General features: G+C 50.7%; 1 protein-coding gene across 1 annotated transcript in view; it reads right to left on the reverse strand.

Moving 5' to 3' along the window:
• Positions 1-3,415: 3,415 nt before the first annotated feature.
• The window catches only part of TMEM266 (transmembrane protein 266), a 130,058-nt gene continuing 117,949 nt past the window's right edge, over positions 3,416-15,524 (reverse strand). Inside the window, exons 10-11 of the mRNA XM_040493350.1 lie at positions 6,081-6,143; positions 3,416-4,580 (exon numbers count right to left, since the gene is read on the reverse strand). Coding sequence (XP_040349284.1) covers positions 3,985-4,580; positions 6,081-6,143 — 659 coding nt within the window. The 3' untranslated portion in view covers positions 3,416-3,984. The remainder of the gene's footprint in view (positions 4,581-6,080; positions 6,144-15,524) is intronic.

Raw genomic sequence — 15,524 nt, forward strand, 5'->3', positions numbered from 1 at the left:
TGGGGAGGGCCTTACAGCTCTCCAGTCCTGGGCAGACTTTGAACCAGGTCTGCAGGGCTCTGGCCCAGCTCTGCTGTGAGCTGCTCAGTAGCCCTGCTAGCTCTGAGCCTTGTCCTCTTGTCAGGGTGGCACCCTGGCCGCAGGATTGGCTCATCTCCAGCTACGGTGGAAAGGCTGAGCAGGGAGGCTGGCTCTGCAAAAGGGGCCATGGCACTCTGCAGACACAGTGGGCTGGTACCTCTAGACTGAGAGGGCCATGTGGGCTGATGAATGGCCTGGGGGGCTGAGTCCAGATTTCTATCTCCTGTTTCCCCCCACCCCCTTTCTCCTTCTTTCTTTTTAAAGAAAGTGCAAGAGTGTGTGAGCATGGGAGGGGCAGAGGGAGAAAGAGAGAGAGAGAGAGAGAGAGAGAGAGAGAGAGAATCTTAAGCAGGCTCCATGCCCAACACGGAGCCCCTTCCCAGGCTCTATCTCAAGACAGTGAGATCATGACCTGAATGGAAATCTAGAGTCAGAGGCTTAACTGACTGAGCCACCCCGGTGCCCCTAGCTACTGCTCTCTTATTGACACCCAGTTTAATTCCAGGAAGCTCAATCCAGCATATCCAGCATGACATCTGACTGAGATATACCTGGGTTTGAATCCTGCCACTAGTTTACCACTTAGCTGTGTGCCCTTGGGCAAGTCATTTAATCCATCATTCTGTGCCTGTTTTTTCCTCTGGAAAGCAAGGAAAAGAATGCCACTTTGCAGATTGTGATAAAGAGGGAAGGTCGCAGAGAGCACCTGTGACAACAGGAAGTGAATCAATGGGAGCCATTATTGTTATCACCCCCTCATTGGCTCATAAGAGACAGTGGCTCTTACCTAAGCTCTATTCCCTTCTGGGAGGGCACCAGAGTGGGCTCTGTGAAAGGGTGGATGAGTAAGGGGAAACCATTTCCCAGAGCTGCAAACCTCCCAGGGAGTGCTCAGGCTCCATCTCCACTGACCCCCAGCTGCCCACCAACCATAACTCTGGGCTATGGCACCCAGGGGAGCAGTGAAAGCCAAAGCTTTTACCCTCCTCCTCCTGCATTCCAGGCCTTGGGACTCCACCCCATGCCTGTCCCCAGGCAAGCAAGTGGCTTCCTCCATCCGTGTGCACCCTCTAATGCTATGATTGTGGGCTCTGTCCTCTGAGAGGACCTCCTCTTGGTATCTCTGTCCTCAGTTTTATTTATTTATTTAAAAAAAAATTTTTTTTAACGTTTATTTATTTTTGAGACAGACCATGAACGGGGGAGGGTCAGAAAGAGGGAGACACAGAGTCCAAAGCAGACTCCAGGCTCTGAGCTGTCAGCACAGAGCCCGATGCGGGGCTCGAACTCACGGACCGCGAGATCATGCCTGAGCCGAAGTCGGCCGCTTAACTACTGAGCCACCCAGGCGCCCCTGTCCTCAGTTTTAATCGGCCCAATGCTAACACTGGTACTGCCCGTTCAGGCATGAGGCCAACATTGAGTGCTCAGGCAGACTTTCACCTCACAGCAGTTTGCAAATTCCCTAAGAAATCAGCTTTCAAAAGTAGAGCTCTTCTGTAAACCCCATTTCTAGATGGGGAAACTGAAGCAGAGAGCAGGTGCCACTTGCCTAGCATCTTACCCCATTGCTCTCCTCCCTGTCTTGTGGTTTTCTCTGGAGTAGAAGTCCAGAGCAGAGGCGAGTGCTGGCTATGAGTGGGGTCTCACCTCTGGTGCAGGGCAGGCTCCACCACCTGTTGGGGTACCCTAAGAGCTGGGGCAATGGGAGCTCAGCAAGCTGGGTTTGGCTGAGGACTGTAGCTGTTTCTAGTCCAGCAGGTGCAGACCACTAATTACAGACCCTTATGGCTCCTACCCTAGGGATTATAAATCATGTAATACCCTCCACCCATTATGTGACAAAAGCTGAGAGTACCACTTTGCTTCCAAAAGCTCTGAAAGCTGGGAGCCTTAGCACTCAACACACTACCAGGTGGATTTGGGCTCCAGGTTCAGTGCCTCTCTTATTAGTGTCTGACCTCAGGAAAGTCTCTTAAACCTATCTGAACCTCAGTTTCTTCCATCTGTGTAACAGGGCTAGTATACTGGCCTCACAGGATTGTTGGAAGGCTTAAAGGAGCTCCAGTAGAGGCCCTAGTGAAGAGCTCAGTAACGGAAACTGTAATGACATTGCTAGCCACTCAGAATGCCTCAGATTACTCCCCCCAAATGGCTCAAGTGGACACTGCTCATCTCCCCAGGAATCAAGCGGATGCTCTTTGCCTGCATGTCGTCGGACCTTACAATTTAGCCATCTTTCCCAAGTGGCTCTGCCCAAACTTGTGGCCTTTTCTGCACAGTTCTGGGACTCAGGCCTGATCCCTGTTTTTGAGAACCAAGGGGAGGCAGGCAGGGAAGCAAATGCTGACCCAGCCATGGGATCACTGCACTATCATGATGAGTCCACATGAGGACACAGAAGTCCTGAGGACACCCTGAACTATAGTGAGGGACTAGTGAGATACAGTGAGAACCTAAAGGTGGAGGGGACAAAGAACAGGTTGGGAGGGTAGCCAGAAGGACAGGTAAGTGGAAGGGGCTATGAACACACTGAGAAGTTCAGCTGGGACAATGGGAGCCCCTGGAATTAAGTCTTCCCTTTTGTGTACATATAAAACAAAACATAGCGGTTATAAACACAGAATTCCTTGGAGGTTTTTCAGCGAGGGAGACACGCACCAGGCTCATCAGCCTGGAAGGACCCACTAGTGGAATGTGGAACCAGCGGCGGTGCCTGGGCCTCAGCAAGGCTGTGATGGGGTTTAGGGCAGGTGCTTTGAAGGGCAGAATGGCCAGGATTTACCACTGCTTGTGAGGGATGAGGAGGGAGCCAATGATGCCCATGCCATGCATGGTAATAGCTGGGTAGATGATGGTGCCCTGGCTGGGAACTTGGGAGTAAGAGCAGGCTTCAGGCAAGATATCGCATTCGGTTGTGGACTTTTGGAGTTTGAGGTCCCCAAGGAATGGAGACCTGGGTCAGGGAGCTGGGTGTGGGAACTGGTGTTGTCAGCAAGGAAGGCAAAATTCCAAGCTCTGTTTTGGTGGGGAGATGAAGGAGCGGGAAGAGACCAGTGCAGTCACACAGCCAGGCAGTGTGAGAACTTCCTGCCTGGAGTCCAGGGCTCCTTCCAGTCTGTAGAGGCCTCAAGAGCTGCTGGGTGCGGCTTGGGCCTACCTGGGTGGCTTTACACCAGGCCAGGCCAACCCAAACCCACTCATGCTTCTTCACCTGGGCTAGCAATTGCAAAGGAAAACCTCTGCCAACCAGAAGTCTCAGTGCAGTTGGTTTTTATTATTAAAGCCAAGATTGGAAAACAGCTGTCCCCCCACCCCCCCAGCGACCCTCCCACCCACCTCCAGATTCATCTCATTATGTCCTATGAAGGTGAAAACTAGACTTGTCTGGAAAAGACTCAGAAATGCTCATGCCGAATGAGAGAATGAGGATGAATGAAATAGGCTCAGATGGTGGTCTTTGTATGATTGTGTTGGCTCCACCCAGGATTCCCAGAAAAGACGGCTTGGGGGTGGGGCTAGATAGCCCCTGCTCACAGTGCTGTTCCCAAGGGTCCGGGGTGGGCGCCAGGAACAAAGGCAACGGAAGAGGCTGGGCTGCCCCTGCGCTCTACCCTGCTGAAGCTGGGCCACAGGCTGGTTTTTGTAAAAATGGTTTAAAAAGACCCCAGCCATGAGCACCACCCTCCCCTGAGCAGGGCCAGAGGAGGCGCCAGCTCTGGGCTTTGAGGTCTGAGGCATGTGGCCTCCTGGCCTGGTGACACCTCCCTGGAGGCAGGCAGCACCCTGAGGGAGGCCAGATGGGCTCCCGGGCCTTGAGTGATGCCCCTGGTTGCCTCTGGGGCTCTAGGAGAGCATCCAGATAGCTCTCCCTCCTCCTCCCACGCAGCCCAACTGGAGGGTCTAGGCTTCAGGGACCCTGTGCAACTTTTGCTCTTTGGATTCCAAAGATCTGAATTTCTCCTCCAGCATGGGTGCAGCAGGCTGGAAGTGGATGACAGGCTTGATCTGAAAGACAGTGAAGCCCTCCTGATTCTTCTGGTTGAAAAGACTTACCCTGTGCTCCAGCTCGGGGCTGGTTTGGGCCGAGCCCGCTGGGCTGGGCCAGGTGACAGGGGCTGGGTCCAAGGCCCTCTGGGATGGGCAGGGGTCCTCTGATAGGGAGGACAGCAGGTCCTGGACCGTGGCCTCTGCCATCTGCTGCTGGGGTGGTAGAGGCAGTGGCTGAGGAGAGGGGCTGGGCTCTGAGGACGGCTCCTCACGGGCGGTACTACAGTCTGTGGAAGAGCCCAGTGTCTGGCTGCTGTTGCTCTGGGCCCGGGTGACGGAGCTGTGAGCAGAGCGGGAGGCGCTCTCGGAGGTGGCACTTGCACGGGTGCCGTTGCTGCTGAGCTTCAGGGGCACATCGACTGAGAAGAGGTCAGAGGAGACGTTGGGCTGGTGGACATCGATGGCAGCTGTGGTGACTACACACACAGCTGGCTCTGGAACACCACTGTCTGCAAGAAAGGAGGGGATGCTGGTAACACTTCTCCCTATGCCACACCTCTGCAGGCCCTGATGCGGGTGGCTCTGACCTGAATGGTGGACAGTGAGTGTGCCTGGGCTCTGCTGGGGGGGTAGGGGGGGTTGGTCTGTGGTCCAATTTCCCAATGTTTGCTGGCCTGCCCTGAGGGAGGATTATGCCCTGCCCTCGTCTTGGTGAACTCGTGTGGACATGGGACACGCACTGGTCAATTATCTGTGAGAACTGATCTGTGGCATCTATATAAACGGTAAACGGCTGTTGCTCTGCCTGGCAGTCAGCAATGCTCTAGAATAGATGGTAGCTGTTCTGCCCACTGGGTGCTGAAGGAAAGATGACAACCTGGGAGCAGAGTACCTGGATGATCTGCCATGGACCTTTGTTGATTTAGTTAAACCACAGTGCTGCTGGGGTTATTAATGCCAACATCCTAACTCAGAAGGCATGAGGTGCCAGGACAAGGAATTTGGGTTTCATGGTCAGGGGGAGTCATTCAAAGTTTTAACTGGGGCTAGTCTGAGAGTGACATGATCAGAGCTGTGTCTTCAGAAGATTGACTCATCCCTGAAGGAAGCATTGCAGGGGGAGGACAGAGGACACTTCAGAAGGTCTTTAAGTGAAAAGTATCCAGGGGCCAAATTACAGTGGGCAGGCACAGTGAGGGCAAGGTCTCTCTCCCCAAAGTTGTGGGGTGAGTGCACTGGGTGAGAGGTCTGAGCTAGAGATGATGGTGTTTGAAATCAGCAGATTGGATGAAGCTTTGAAAAAGAGAGGGAGAAAAGAGATCTTGAGGGGGCTAAATTATAAAGAAGAAAAAAATCCAATGCATTATACATGTCACACAATGTAACATTCTAGTCTTACAATGGAATATATAAGGATTTGAAGGGTGTGAAATACAAACTATAAGGTTTAAGACACTGGCTAAGGAGAAACAAGACACTGAAGGTCTGCGTATTATTTTACACTTGATCTTAGCCAAAAGGCTGAGAAGCAATAGGCCTGCGTATTATTTTAAAACTCAACCTTTCCCATAAGTGGAAACCACTAGGCTCCCCTGAAACTTCTTTCAAGTGCAAGAATGAAACGTAACTGGAGCAAGGACATGCCCCACACCTGTTGCTCCTCAAGCCCAAATACCTCACCCCCATCATGATCATGCTGAGAGGGTCTCAGGTTGAGAGGCACTGAGGTCACTCAGATTTCTAACCTCCAGCCCCCCTTTCATATGAGGGTCCCACATGCAGCCCTCATTGGTAATCACAGAGTACTCCACCCTTGACATCCATAGCTGGGTGCTGGACTTGGCTGGGAGTTAAAGCTCCAGGTCTTTGAACTCTGCCTGCAGTTATGGTTCACAGGCAACAGGAGATGGGCACGCCAGGCCGAGTTGTCCCCACTCTCAACATTAGGGGTTGCATGGGGCCACAGAGAGGTTCTGGTATGTGCAGATCGGCCCTGGACACAGACTCACCACTGCTGGGCCCATTGTAGTACTGACTGATGTAGCTGTTCATGTCATCTTTCACTGCGGCATCTATGCAGAGGACAGAGAAAGGTGAGTGTGGTGGCTCGCCGGGCTGTGGCCAGTTCATGTCCCTCCCCCAGTACTAAAGCCCCTACCCATCACCATGAGAGGAGGCGTTGTCTCCCAGAGGCTCTCTGCTGCTTTCCAATCCTCAGTGGGGCTCTTCGCCAAGGCTGGGCTGGCCTGGGTATCAGGGACCCAGGTCCTCATGAAGCATCTGGCTTGATGTGTGACACGGGCAGGGCCCTTTCCTTCTCTGTCTTCAGTTTCCCCATCTCTGAGATGAGGGGTGTGGAAACAGTTCCTCAGGGTTTTCCCTGCCTGGATGGCCTAAGTCTCTGAGTCTACCTGAGGTTCTCAGGGTGACCGGAAATGCCATCCTCAGTACAAAAGTCTCAAAGCCCTGCAAGTGGCCACACACAGACAGCTGCAGAGGCTGATCACTGATGACATCCCCTTGGCTCATCTATCTGAGTACCTAGTCTCCCATGCAGTACAGGGATGGACCAGGGGCTGCGCTTCCCCACTACCTAGTACAGGGTGAGTGCTCAGTAAATAGTTACTGCATGAATAATGCATGACAAGGTATAAAGCTGTTCAGATCAAAGGAGATGACATGGGATCAGGATCTCAAAGAAATGGTGGTTCATCATCCTGATAGGAATGAAGAGGGAATGGGAGAGAGGAAAGGTGAGAAATTCAGAGTGGCCTGAGAATGGGAGGACAAGCAGATGACTGGAGACCCCAAAAGCCATCCCAAGGAGCTTGGCCTTGTTATGAGGGCAGTGAAGAACCACATGAAAGTTTGAATGCGGTCAGGTGTGACTCACTCCCAAGGTTGTGGGGTGCGTGGTTCAGAAGGTGCCAGGATTTAGGCAAGGAGACCAGAGACAATGCCCAGGTGAGGCTGACAGGTCCTGGGGAGGGAAGTGGTGCCTGATGGGACAGAAGGGAGGGATCAGAGTCAAGTGATAATCAGGAGGGACCTGGCATGGTTTGGAGAGTAACAAGATGATCTTTGACTCAGTTTGGTAACTTGTCAGCTGAGCTCAGGGTATGCTCCATTAGCAACCGTGGTCTCCCCTGGGTCCTAGGGTCCTACAAGGACCTATCAGAATCAGACCTGATTTCAAACCTCGACCTACCACATTTTAGCCAAATGGTCCTCTCTGAGCCTCTGTTCCCTTATCTGTTAAGGAGATTAAGCAAGCTAACGAATGTCGAATTTCTCCAGTGGGGTCAGGCACACGGAGGCCTTCAACACACAGAAGTCTAGTTCTTCCTCTCCTATGGACGTCTGAGGGAGTCCACACCCCTAGGTGCTTCTCCTAGGAGCCGTGGTCTACAGATGAGTGGACCAGATGCTTTCTACGGCTGCCTTCCTGGGCACACCTGAAATCACTGCAAAGGCCAATCTGTCCTGACGCTGGAAGTCTGTGAGCACAGGCAGACCTGGCTCTTAGAAGCTTTTTTGGCCTCTTTTGATCTTTAAATGCCTGTGGTGAGAGGTGTGTTTTGCATTAATGCCTCAGCTGAGGGAGGGGCCGGAGGGAGTCTCGCTCTAGGCCCTGTTCCAGGATCAGCCAGCAATGCTCCCTCAGAATCAGACAGCAATACAATTCTCCATGGCTCTTTATAATTTATGTTGTAAATGCTGTCTAGCCCTGCAGGTCACCCTGGGAAGTAGGTGGTGGCTGGTGTGGCTGCTTCCGGCAAGCAGTGACAGGAGGGGGTCCCCCAGGCCTATTGGGCCAGACAGGAGGTTCCGGTCCCTTCCTTTGCGCCATGGCTGCAGGGGCCTTGTGACATGGGCAGAACTATGAACTTGGCTAAAATATCTGCAGACCTGTGAAAATTCATCCTAAGGGAGTTACACACAGAAGGTGACCTGGGGTGATGAAGAAAAACCCAGAGCCTAGAAAATTACATGGACAGCTACATGCAGAATGAAACTGGACCACTTTCTTACTGAATGAGAGAAGTTATCTGCAAATCATATTCGATAAAGGGCTAAAACCCAAAATATATAAAGAACTCCTACAACTCAGCAGTAAAAAAAACCAAACTAATTAAAAAATGGGCAGTGGACCTGAACAGACATTTTTTTTTTTATTTTATTTTTTTCAACGTTTATTTATTTTTGGGATAGAGAGAGACAGAGCATGAACGGGGAAGGGGCAGAGAGAGAGGGAGACACAGAATCGGAAACAGGCTCCAGGCTCTGAGCCATCAGCCCAGAGCCTGACGCGGGGCTCGAACTCACGGACCGCGAGATCGTGACCTGGCTGAAGTCGGACGCTTAACCGACTGCGCCACCCAGGCGCCCCAACAGACATTTTTTTCAAAGAAAAAATATAGCTGGCCAACAGACACATGAAAAGATGCTCAACATCACTCCCCATCAGGGAAACGCAAATCAAAATTACAATGAGCTGTCACCTCACACCTGTCAGAATGGCTAAAATCAACAACACAAGAAATAAGAGGTGTTGGCAAGGATATGGAGAAAGAGGAACCCTCTCTTGCACTGTTGGTGGGAATGCAAACTGGTACAGCCACTGTGGGAGACAATACGGAGGTTCCTCAAAGAATTAAAAATAGAAAGACCATGGAATTCTACCAGTGGGTATTTACCCAGAGAAAATGAAGACACGAATTTGAAAAGATATATGCATCCCTATGTTTACTACAGCATTATTTGCAAAAGCCAAGATGTGGAAGTACGCTAAGTGTCCACTGATAAAAGAACAGATAAAGAAGATGTGGTGTACATACACAGAGAGAAATATTACTGAGTCATAAAAAAGGATGAGATCATGCCATTTAAGGCAACATGGACAGAACTAGAGGGCCTTATGCTAAATAAGTCAGAGAAAGACAAACACCATATAATTTCACTTACATGTGGAATCTAGAAAACAAAGAATAAATAAACAGTGGAAACAGACCTGTACATATGGAGACTGACTGATGGCTGCCAGATGGGAGGTGGTGGGGAGATAGGCAAAATGGTTGAAGAGGAGTGGGAGATACAGGCTTCTGGTTATGGAGTAAGTCCCAGGAATGAAAGATAGAGCATGGGAGATGTTGTCAATGGTATCGTAATAGCATTGTATGGTGACAGATGGTAGCCACACTTGTGGTGAGCACAGCATAATAAACTTGTTAAATCACTGTTGTACGCTTGAAACTAATGTAACATTGTATAAACAAATTGTAACAAACAAAGCCAAAACCCAGATCCTGGGTCTTGTCCTGGGGCATGCCACTGCCACAGGAGCCTGAGGTCACATCCCCTCTCTGGTCCTCAGTTTCTTCATCTGTACCACCAGGGGCAGGTGAGGCCCTTGCAGATTGTGATGTTGCTGGGCTAGATGGCTTCCAAAACCTCTGCCAGCTCTAAAGCACCCAGCGGTGAGAGAGCAGTGTGGGAAGGGACCAGAGGCATCTGGGCTATCACCTCACTACCTCCTGATGGGGGGCTCTCCCCTCCATGGCCTGCACACCTGGGGAAGGGAGGGCCTACCTCTTTGTTGAGGAGCTCTAACAGTCAGCTGTGGACAGATTCTTGTTCATTTGTGCTCAGTAGGATCACGGATCACAGTGTGCTGGACCCTGTGCTGGGTACTGAGGCCAGGAGTCCTGGCCTCTGAGGAGCACAGGGGGGGCCTTACTAGGATGTCCATTCCTTGGTCAAACAGCCAATCTCCATTTAATCAAGCCTTGCAGACCCTGGTCCTGTCTTTCGCAGGTACCAAGGCTAAGCCCACTGCTCCTCACCGTCTATGTGATGGTGACAGACCATCCAACACTTAAACACTTAAAAGGCCCTCCTGAGAAGTCTCCTCTGGGAAACCACTGTCCATTTTCTACTCCTCCCCGGTTTTCCAGCCTTTCCACTCTGAAGGCTTCACTAGGGGTTACAGATGTGACCAAAACAGGTGGAGGAGGGGAAGGGAGGGAGCATTCACTGTGCCTTCATAGCTCCACACCTTGGGGTTTGGCACTACACACACCGAGATCCTTTAATCCTGGCCACTGCCCTGCAAGGCCAGGATTACTTAATAGACTGGTCCTTCCTAAAATCTGGCGGGATTACTCCCCTAATGCAGCCTGACATCTTCCAAGTGGGTGCAGCAACCACCCTACTCCACTGACTCACGAGACACCCAGGGCTTCTCTGCAGTAACTGGGGCCAGGCCAAGCCCTTACCACACTTGGCTGTGTAACCCCCATGGAGGATTCCTGTTTCTCATCCCAGGCAAATGTCAGTACAGAGGTGCAGCCTGCTGAGGAGGACTTTTTTTTTTTTTTTTTTTAAGTTTACTTATTTATTTAGAGAGAGAAAGTGGGGGAGGGGCAGAAAGAGAGGAGAGAGGAGAGAGAGAGAGAGAGAGAGAGAGAGAGAGAGAGAGAGAGAATCCCAAGCAGGCTCCACGCTGTCAGCATGGAGCCTGATGTGGGGCTCGAACCCATGAACTGTGAGATCATGACCTACTCGGAAACCAAGAGTTGGAGTTGACTTAATCAACTAAGCCATGCAGGCACCCCAGAGAACTGTTAATGTTGGTTCAGTCCAAGGTATTAGATCTTTCTCCTATCTCAGTGTTGACTGTTTGAGGTTGCCACATCTTCATCCAAGCCATTGGAAAACACAATCTAGGCTAGGTGAACTGTAGCCCTGATGTCTCTCTTGAACTTCTGACTGATCTGGCAACTGGCCAACTTCGTCTGAATGACCTCTAGCTACTTCTGATTCAACATGTCCCAAATAGAACTCAGTTTCTCCCTCCACCTCCATCTTGGTGAATGGTTTCTTTGCCCACCCAGGCTGGGAGACGGGCCACTTCTCAGTGCTTTCTCTTTCCTCACCCGACTCCTACCAAGTCTGTGACTATTCGAGGGACCCCTGATGCCCTCTGTTATGGTCCTGTGGTCTAGCCATAGGTCAGATGTCGTGCTTTCCCCTTTGGACTCTTGTCATGTCTTGGGTTTAATGAATGGGATGCTAGCTGCATGAATATGCCTGACAAAACCTAGGGCCCAGGTGGCCACTGGAGGTTTGTCCAGTCTGCATTTGCTCCCTCTATTCCCACACAGGGGCCTCAGAATGAGCTTTAAGATACAGATCTGAAAGCGAGGCCTGCTAGACTCCTCTAGCAATGCTGACACTGTTCATGCCTGCTCTCTGCTTTAAGCAGGACTTCTCCAGAACTGACCACTTGGGCTGGGGTTCCGTCCTGACCCACACAGGGGCCACATTTTCTTCAGCATCTTTCTAGCACCTAGCATGAGGCTTGCCATATGCCAGCGTCCAATAAATAGTGTTGACTGGACAGATGACTGTGTCTGGGGGCCTGCAGGACCTCCCAGGACCTCCCCCTCTGGGATTCTCTCTCACTGTTCAGCACACAGCCTCTCTCCTTGTCCCTGATCCCTGCCTGGAGACTAGAGACTGTTGGGTGACTGGGAACTTGGGGAAAAGGAGAGGAGGTAGACACAGATGCTTGTGGCCAGGAACAGGCCACCATTCATCCTCTACACGAGAGGCTGCCCCCCTTCCACCTAAGAATAATCTCCTGCCCCAGAGTTTCTTTTGATTTGGCCCCAAAGGGCCCTAGGGCCATGGAGGAACCACCCCATGGGAGGACTGAGCTGGCTGCCCCTGGAAGGGCTGGAAAGAAGGGTGGGCACAAACACAGGCTCCAGGACAAAACAGCCACCTCGTGGTCTCAGGCAAATCCCTAGGCACTCTGAGCCTCAGCTTCCTCACAGGTGAAACGGGGATGAGAAACACCAACCTGCTGGGAAGCTGTAAGATTTACTGAGATAATGAATGTCAAGTCTAGTCCTGGGATGTCCCTCACCTTTCTGAACCCCTGGCCCATGGCATTCCCTACCAACCCCAAAGTCTTGAGCCTTCTGAGGCAGCTGCAGCAGTTGCTCTTGGCCACCTGGCACCTTTCTCCTGGGGTGTAAACATTCTGAAAATGCATCCGGGCTAATCCTCCCAAAGCCCTTCGAGTGCTGGCCATGGCAACGCTCATTATGTGTGTTTGCCCTTAGGGTGGAGCCCCAACTTGCCTGGCAAGGCTGAGGTTGAGAGAAAGGCTGAGGTTGAGTCAGCTGGGCCTCCTGGAAGGGGTGAGAGCGGGTGCTGTGGGGCAGGGTCCCAGGACCCCACATCCATACATCCTGTGCAGACACGGGCCCCAAAGTCCATAGGGAAGCCCTGATTCCTGGTTTGGGGCTCCTGGTCCCTGACTCGGCAACCCTCATAGAAGCAGGCACGGACATTCACTGGGCACCTGCTGTGTACCATGCACTAGAGCTGTGCCTGTGACCAAAAGCCCAATCCTTCGCAGAGAAGATGTGCTTCTGCTACTATCCTCATTCTGGAAAAACTGGGGCTCAGAGACAGGACGAGCAGGATTGTGGGGTCCCTTGTTCAAAAAGCCAGATCATATGTGATAAGGGGCTAATATCCACCACGTATAAAGAACTCATACAACTCAACAGCGGAAAGAACCAAACCAGTCAAAAGCTGGGCAGAGGATCTGAATAGACGTTTTTCCAAAGAACATATATAGATGGCCAACAGACACATGAAAAGATGCTCCACATCACTCGTCATCAGGGGACTACAAACCACAATGAGATACCACCTCATACTTGTTAGAATGGCTATTAGCAAAAAGACAAGAGGTAATTTTGGCAAGATGTCAAGAAAAGTGAACACTTGCACAGTTTTGGTGGGAATGTACATTTTATAGCCACTGTGGAAAGTAGTATGGAGGTTTCTCAAAAAATCAAAAATACAACTACCATAGAATTCCACTCCTGGGTATTTACCCAAAGTAAACGAAAACACTAACTTGGAAAGATGCACCCTCACATTCATCACAGCATTATTTATAATAGCTAACACATGGAAACAACATAAGTGTCCAATGGTGGATGAATAAAGATGTGGCATGTGTACATACACACACACAGACACACACAGATACACACACACACTGGAGTATTTCAGCTATAAAAAAGAAAGAAATTGCGCCATTTGCAACATGGATGTCCCTTGAGGGCATTATGCTAAGTGAAATAAGTCAGGGAGAGAAAGACAAATACTATATGATCTCAATTATGTGTAATCTAAAAACAAAACAAAAATAAGAAAACTCTGAGCTCACAGATACAGAGAACAAATTGGTAGTTGTTAGAGGTGGGGGTTGGCGAAATGGGTGATTGGGGTCAAAGGGTACAAATTTCATTGTAAAATAAATAAGTTATGGGGATATGCTGTATTGCATAGTGTCAATAGTCACTATTAATAGTACTAATAATGTACTGCATATTTGAAAGTTGTTAAGCAAGTAAATCTTAGAAGTTCTCATCACATTAAAAAGAATATTTGTAACTGGGGGGTCTGGGGGGTTCAGTCGGTTAAACGTCTGATTCTTGGTTTCGGCTCAGGTCATGATCTTATGGTTCCTGAGATCGAGGCTCACATCAGGCTCTGTGCTGACTGCATGGAGCCTGCTTGGGATTCTCTCTCTCCCTCTCTCTTTGCTCCTCCCCTGCTTATTCTCTCTCTCAAAATAAATAAACTTAAAAATTTTTTTTAATTTTATAAATATGTATGGTTACAGATGTTAACTAGATTTATTATGATCATTTTGCAATATATACAACAAATATCTAATCGTTACATAGTATACCCAAAACTAATAAGCTATATGCCAATTACACATCTGTTAAAAAAAAAAAAAAAAGCATTAAGGATTTCAAGTAGACCACAGCAGAGCACTGAACCAAGTTCGAGCCCCTGTATGACCAACCAAGTCACCAGGCCATGGAGCCAGTCCTGATCAGAGAGGTAAAGTAACTTGTTCAAGGCTGAGGTGAGATACAAACCCCTAGCCCTCTGCCCTGTCAACTGTCTCACTATTTTGTGTGAGGCCCTACAGCTCGGGGCTTCCCTGGGTCCTCAGTGACTCCACTAGGAACACACGTGAGGAGGCCAGCAGTGGCAGAAACCCCGACTTGTCTCCACAGCACATAGGTCTCTGCTCTCCTAAGGGTACACCCTGGTGCCAGCTGCTTGGCAGAGGGAAGGCCCTCTGGGGGGACCGCCTGGCCTGGTGCACCTCTGTGGGGGTTTCTCTGAGTGCTGGGGCAGCATACAGGGACGCAGAGGTTTCCTGTGATATACAGTGAAACTGTGGCACTCCCACCAGTAGCTGTAATTCATAAATTATGGGCAAGTTTCAAGACTAATAAATTTGGGAGGGAAGTATTAACGACTACACAGGGGCACCGTGAACTTGGCAGGCCCCAAAGTCTGGAACTTTGCAGCCTGGGTTTTAAAAATGATTTGTGCCAGAGCAAGTCTAAACAGAAGCTGGTCGGCGTTAGTCTGGCTCTGACCTGCTGGCAACTGTTGAGACTGTAGGAACCACTCAGCATTCCCGCCCCTCAGGGCCACCCTCCCGCAGTGAGCAAGGCCCCCTCCAGAGGCTCCTGTCACTTCTCGCTCATTTCTGCAGGTTAATCCTTGGAAAGTCTGTGTGCTGTTGTGACACAGTGAGCTTCGGAGCCCTCACTGGCTTGAAGGTCATCGTTAGCAACAAAGGCTGCCCTTTCTACATCTCCAGAGTAGCCCAGGGCATCCCTAGCTTGTCTGGCCATAATTTCTAATGTCATGGAAATCCCTCCCTGGACACAGCTCCTGATCAAAGAGAAATCAGCTGGGGGATGCCCTGTCTCACTGGCCCACTGGAGGCTATGAATCACACATGCCACTTGCTGGCCCCCCAGCTTCTGCCCTCTGCTTCAGCGGTGTTGGCTTTGCTACTGATGGCTCTGGAGGTTGGCAGTGAAGTGGCAGAAGTGGCCTGTGGGGGAGTGGACTGTGCCTGGCATAGACTGGGGCAGGTACAGGGCAGGTGTGCGTCTAGAGAGGTTGGAGGTAGGGGTGTCACAGAACAGATAAAGGAGAGCAGGGGTGGGTTCCAGGTATAGATGGGCGGGGCATTTGCAGCTGCTCCCAGGGATACATGTTTGGCATCTCTATGGGAGGCCTGGGTGCCTTGTTCAGACACCTCCTAGTCTCAGGAGGGTCAGCACAGATGCCATGACATCCTGGCTAGTGACACACAGCTGATCAAATTTACCCTGAGTGGGCTTCGAGTGTGACCCAGCTTTCTCCCTTCTTATTCTGCCACCCTCCATCCCTCCTGGAAGTTGTTCACTATGGGGACAGCAGAGAGAGGGAGCAGGATGGAGAGGCAAGGACTCCTAGAACGTGTAGGATTATTTCAAAGGCTTGGTTTGTTTGTAGACTCTCCAAACCCAGATCTTGACTCCCTGTGGGCCCAAATGTGGCATCAG

Source organism: Herpailurus yagouaroundi, unplaced genomic scaffold (assembly GCF_014898765.1).
Source record: "Herpailurus yagouaroundi ecotype Mexico unplaced genomic scaffold, PumYag 184, whole genome shotgun sequence".
In the NCBI taxonomy this organism is placed as follows: Eukaryota; Metazoa; Chordata; class Mammalia; order Carnivora; family Felidae; genus Herpailurus; species Herpailurus yagouaroundi.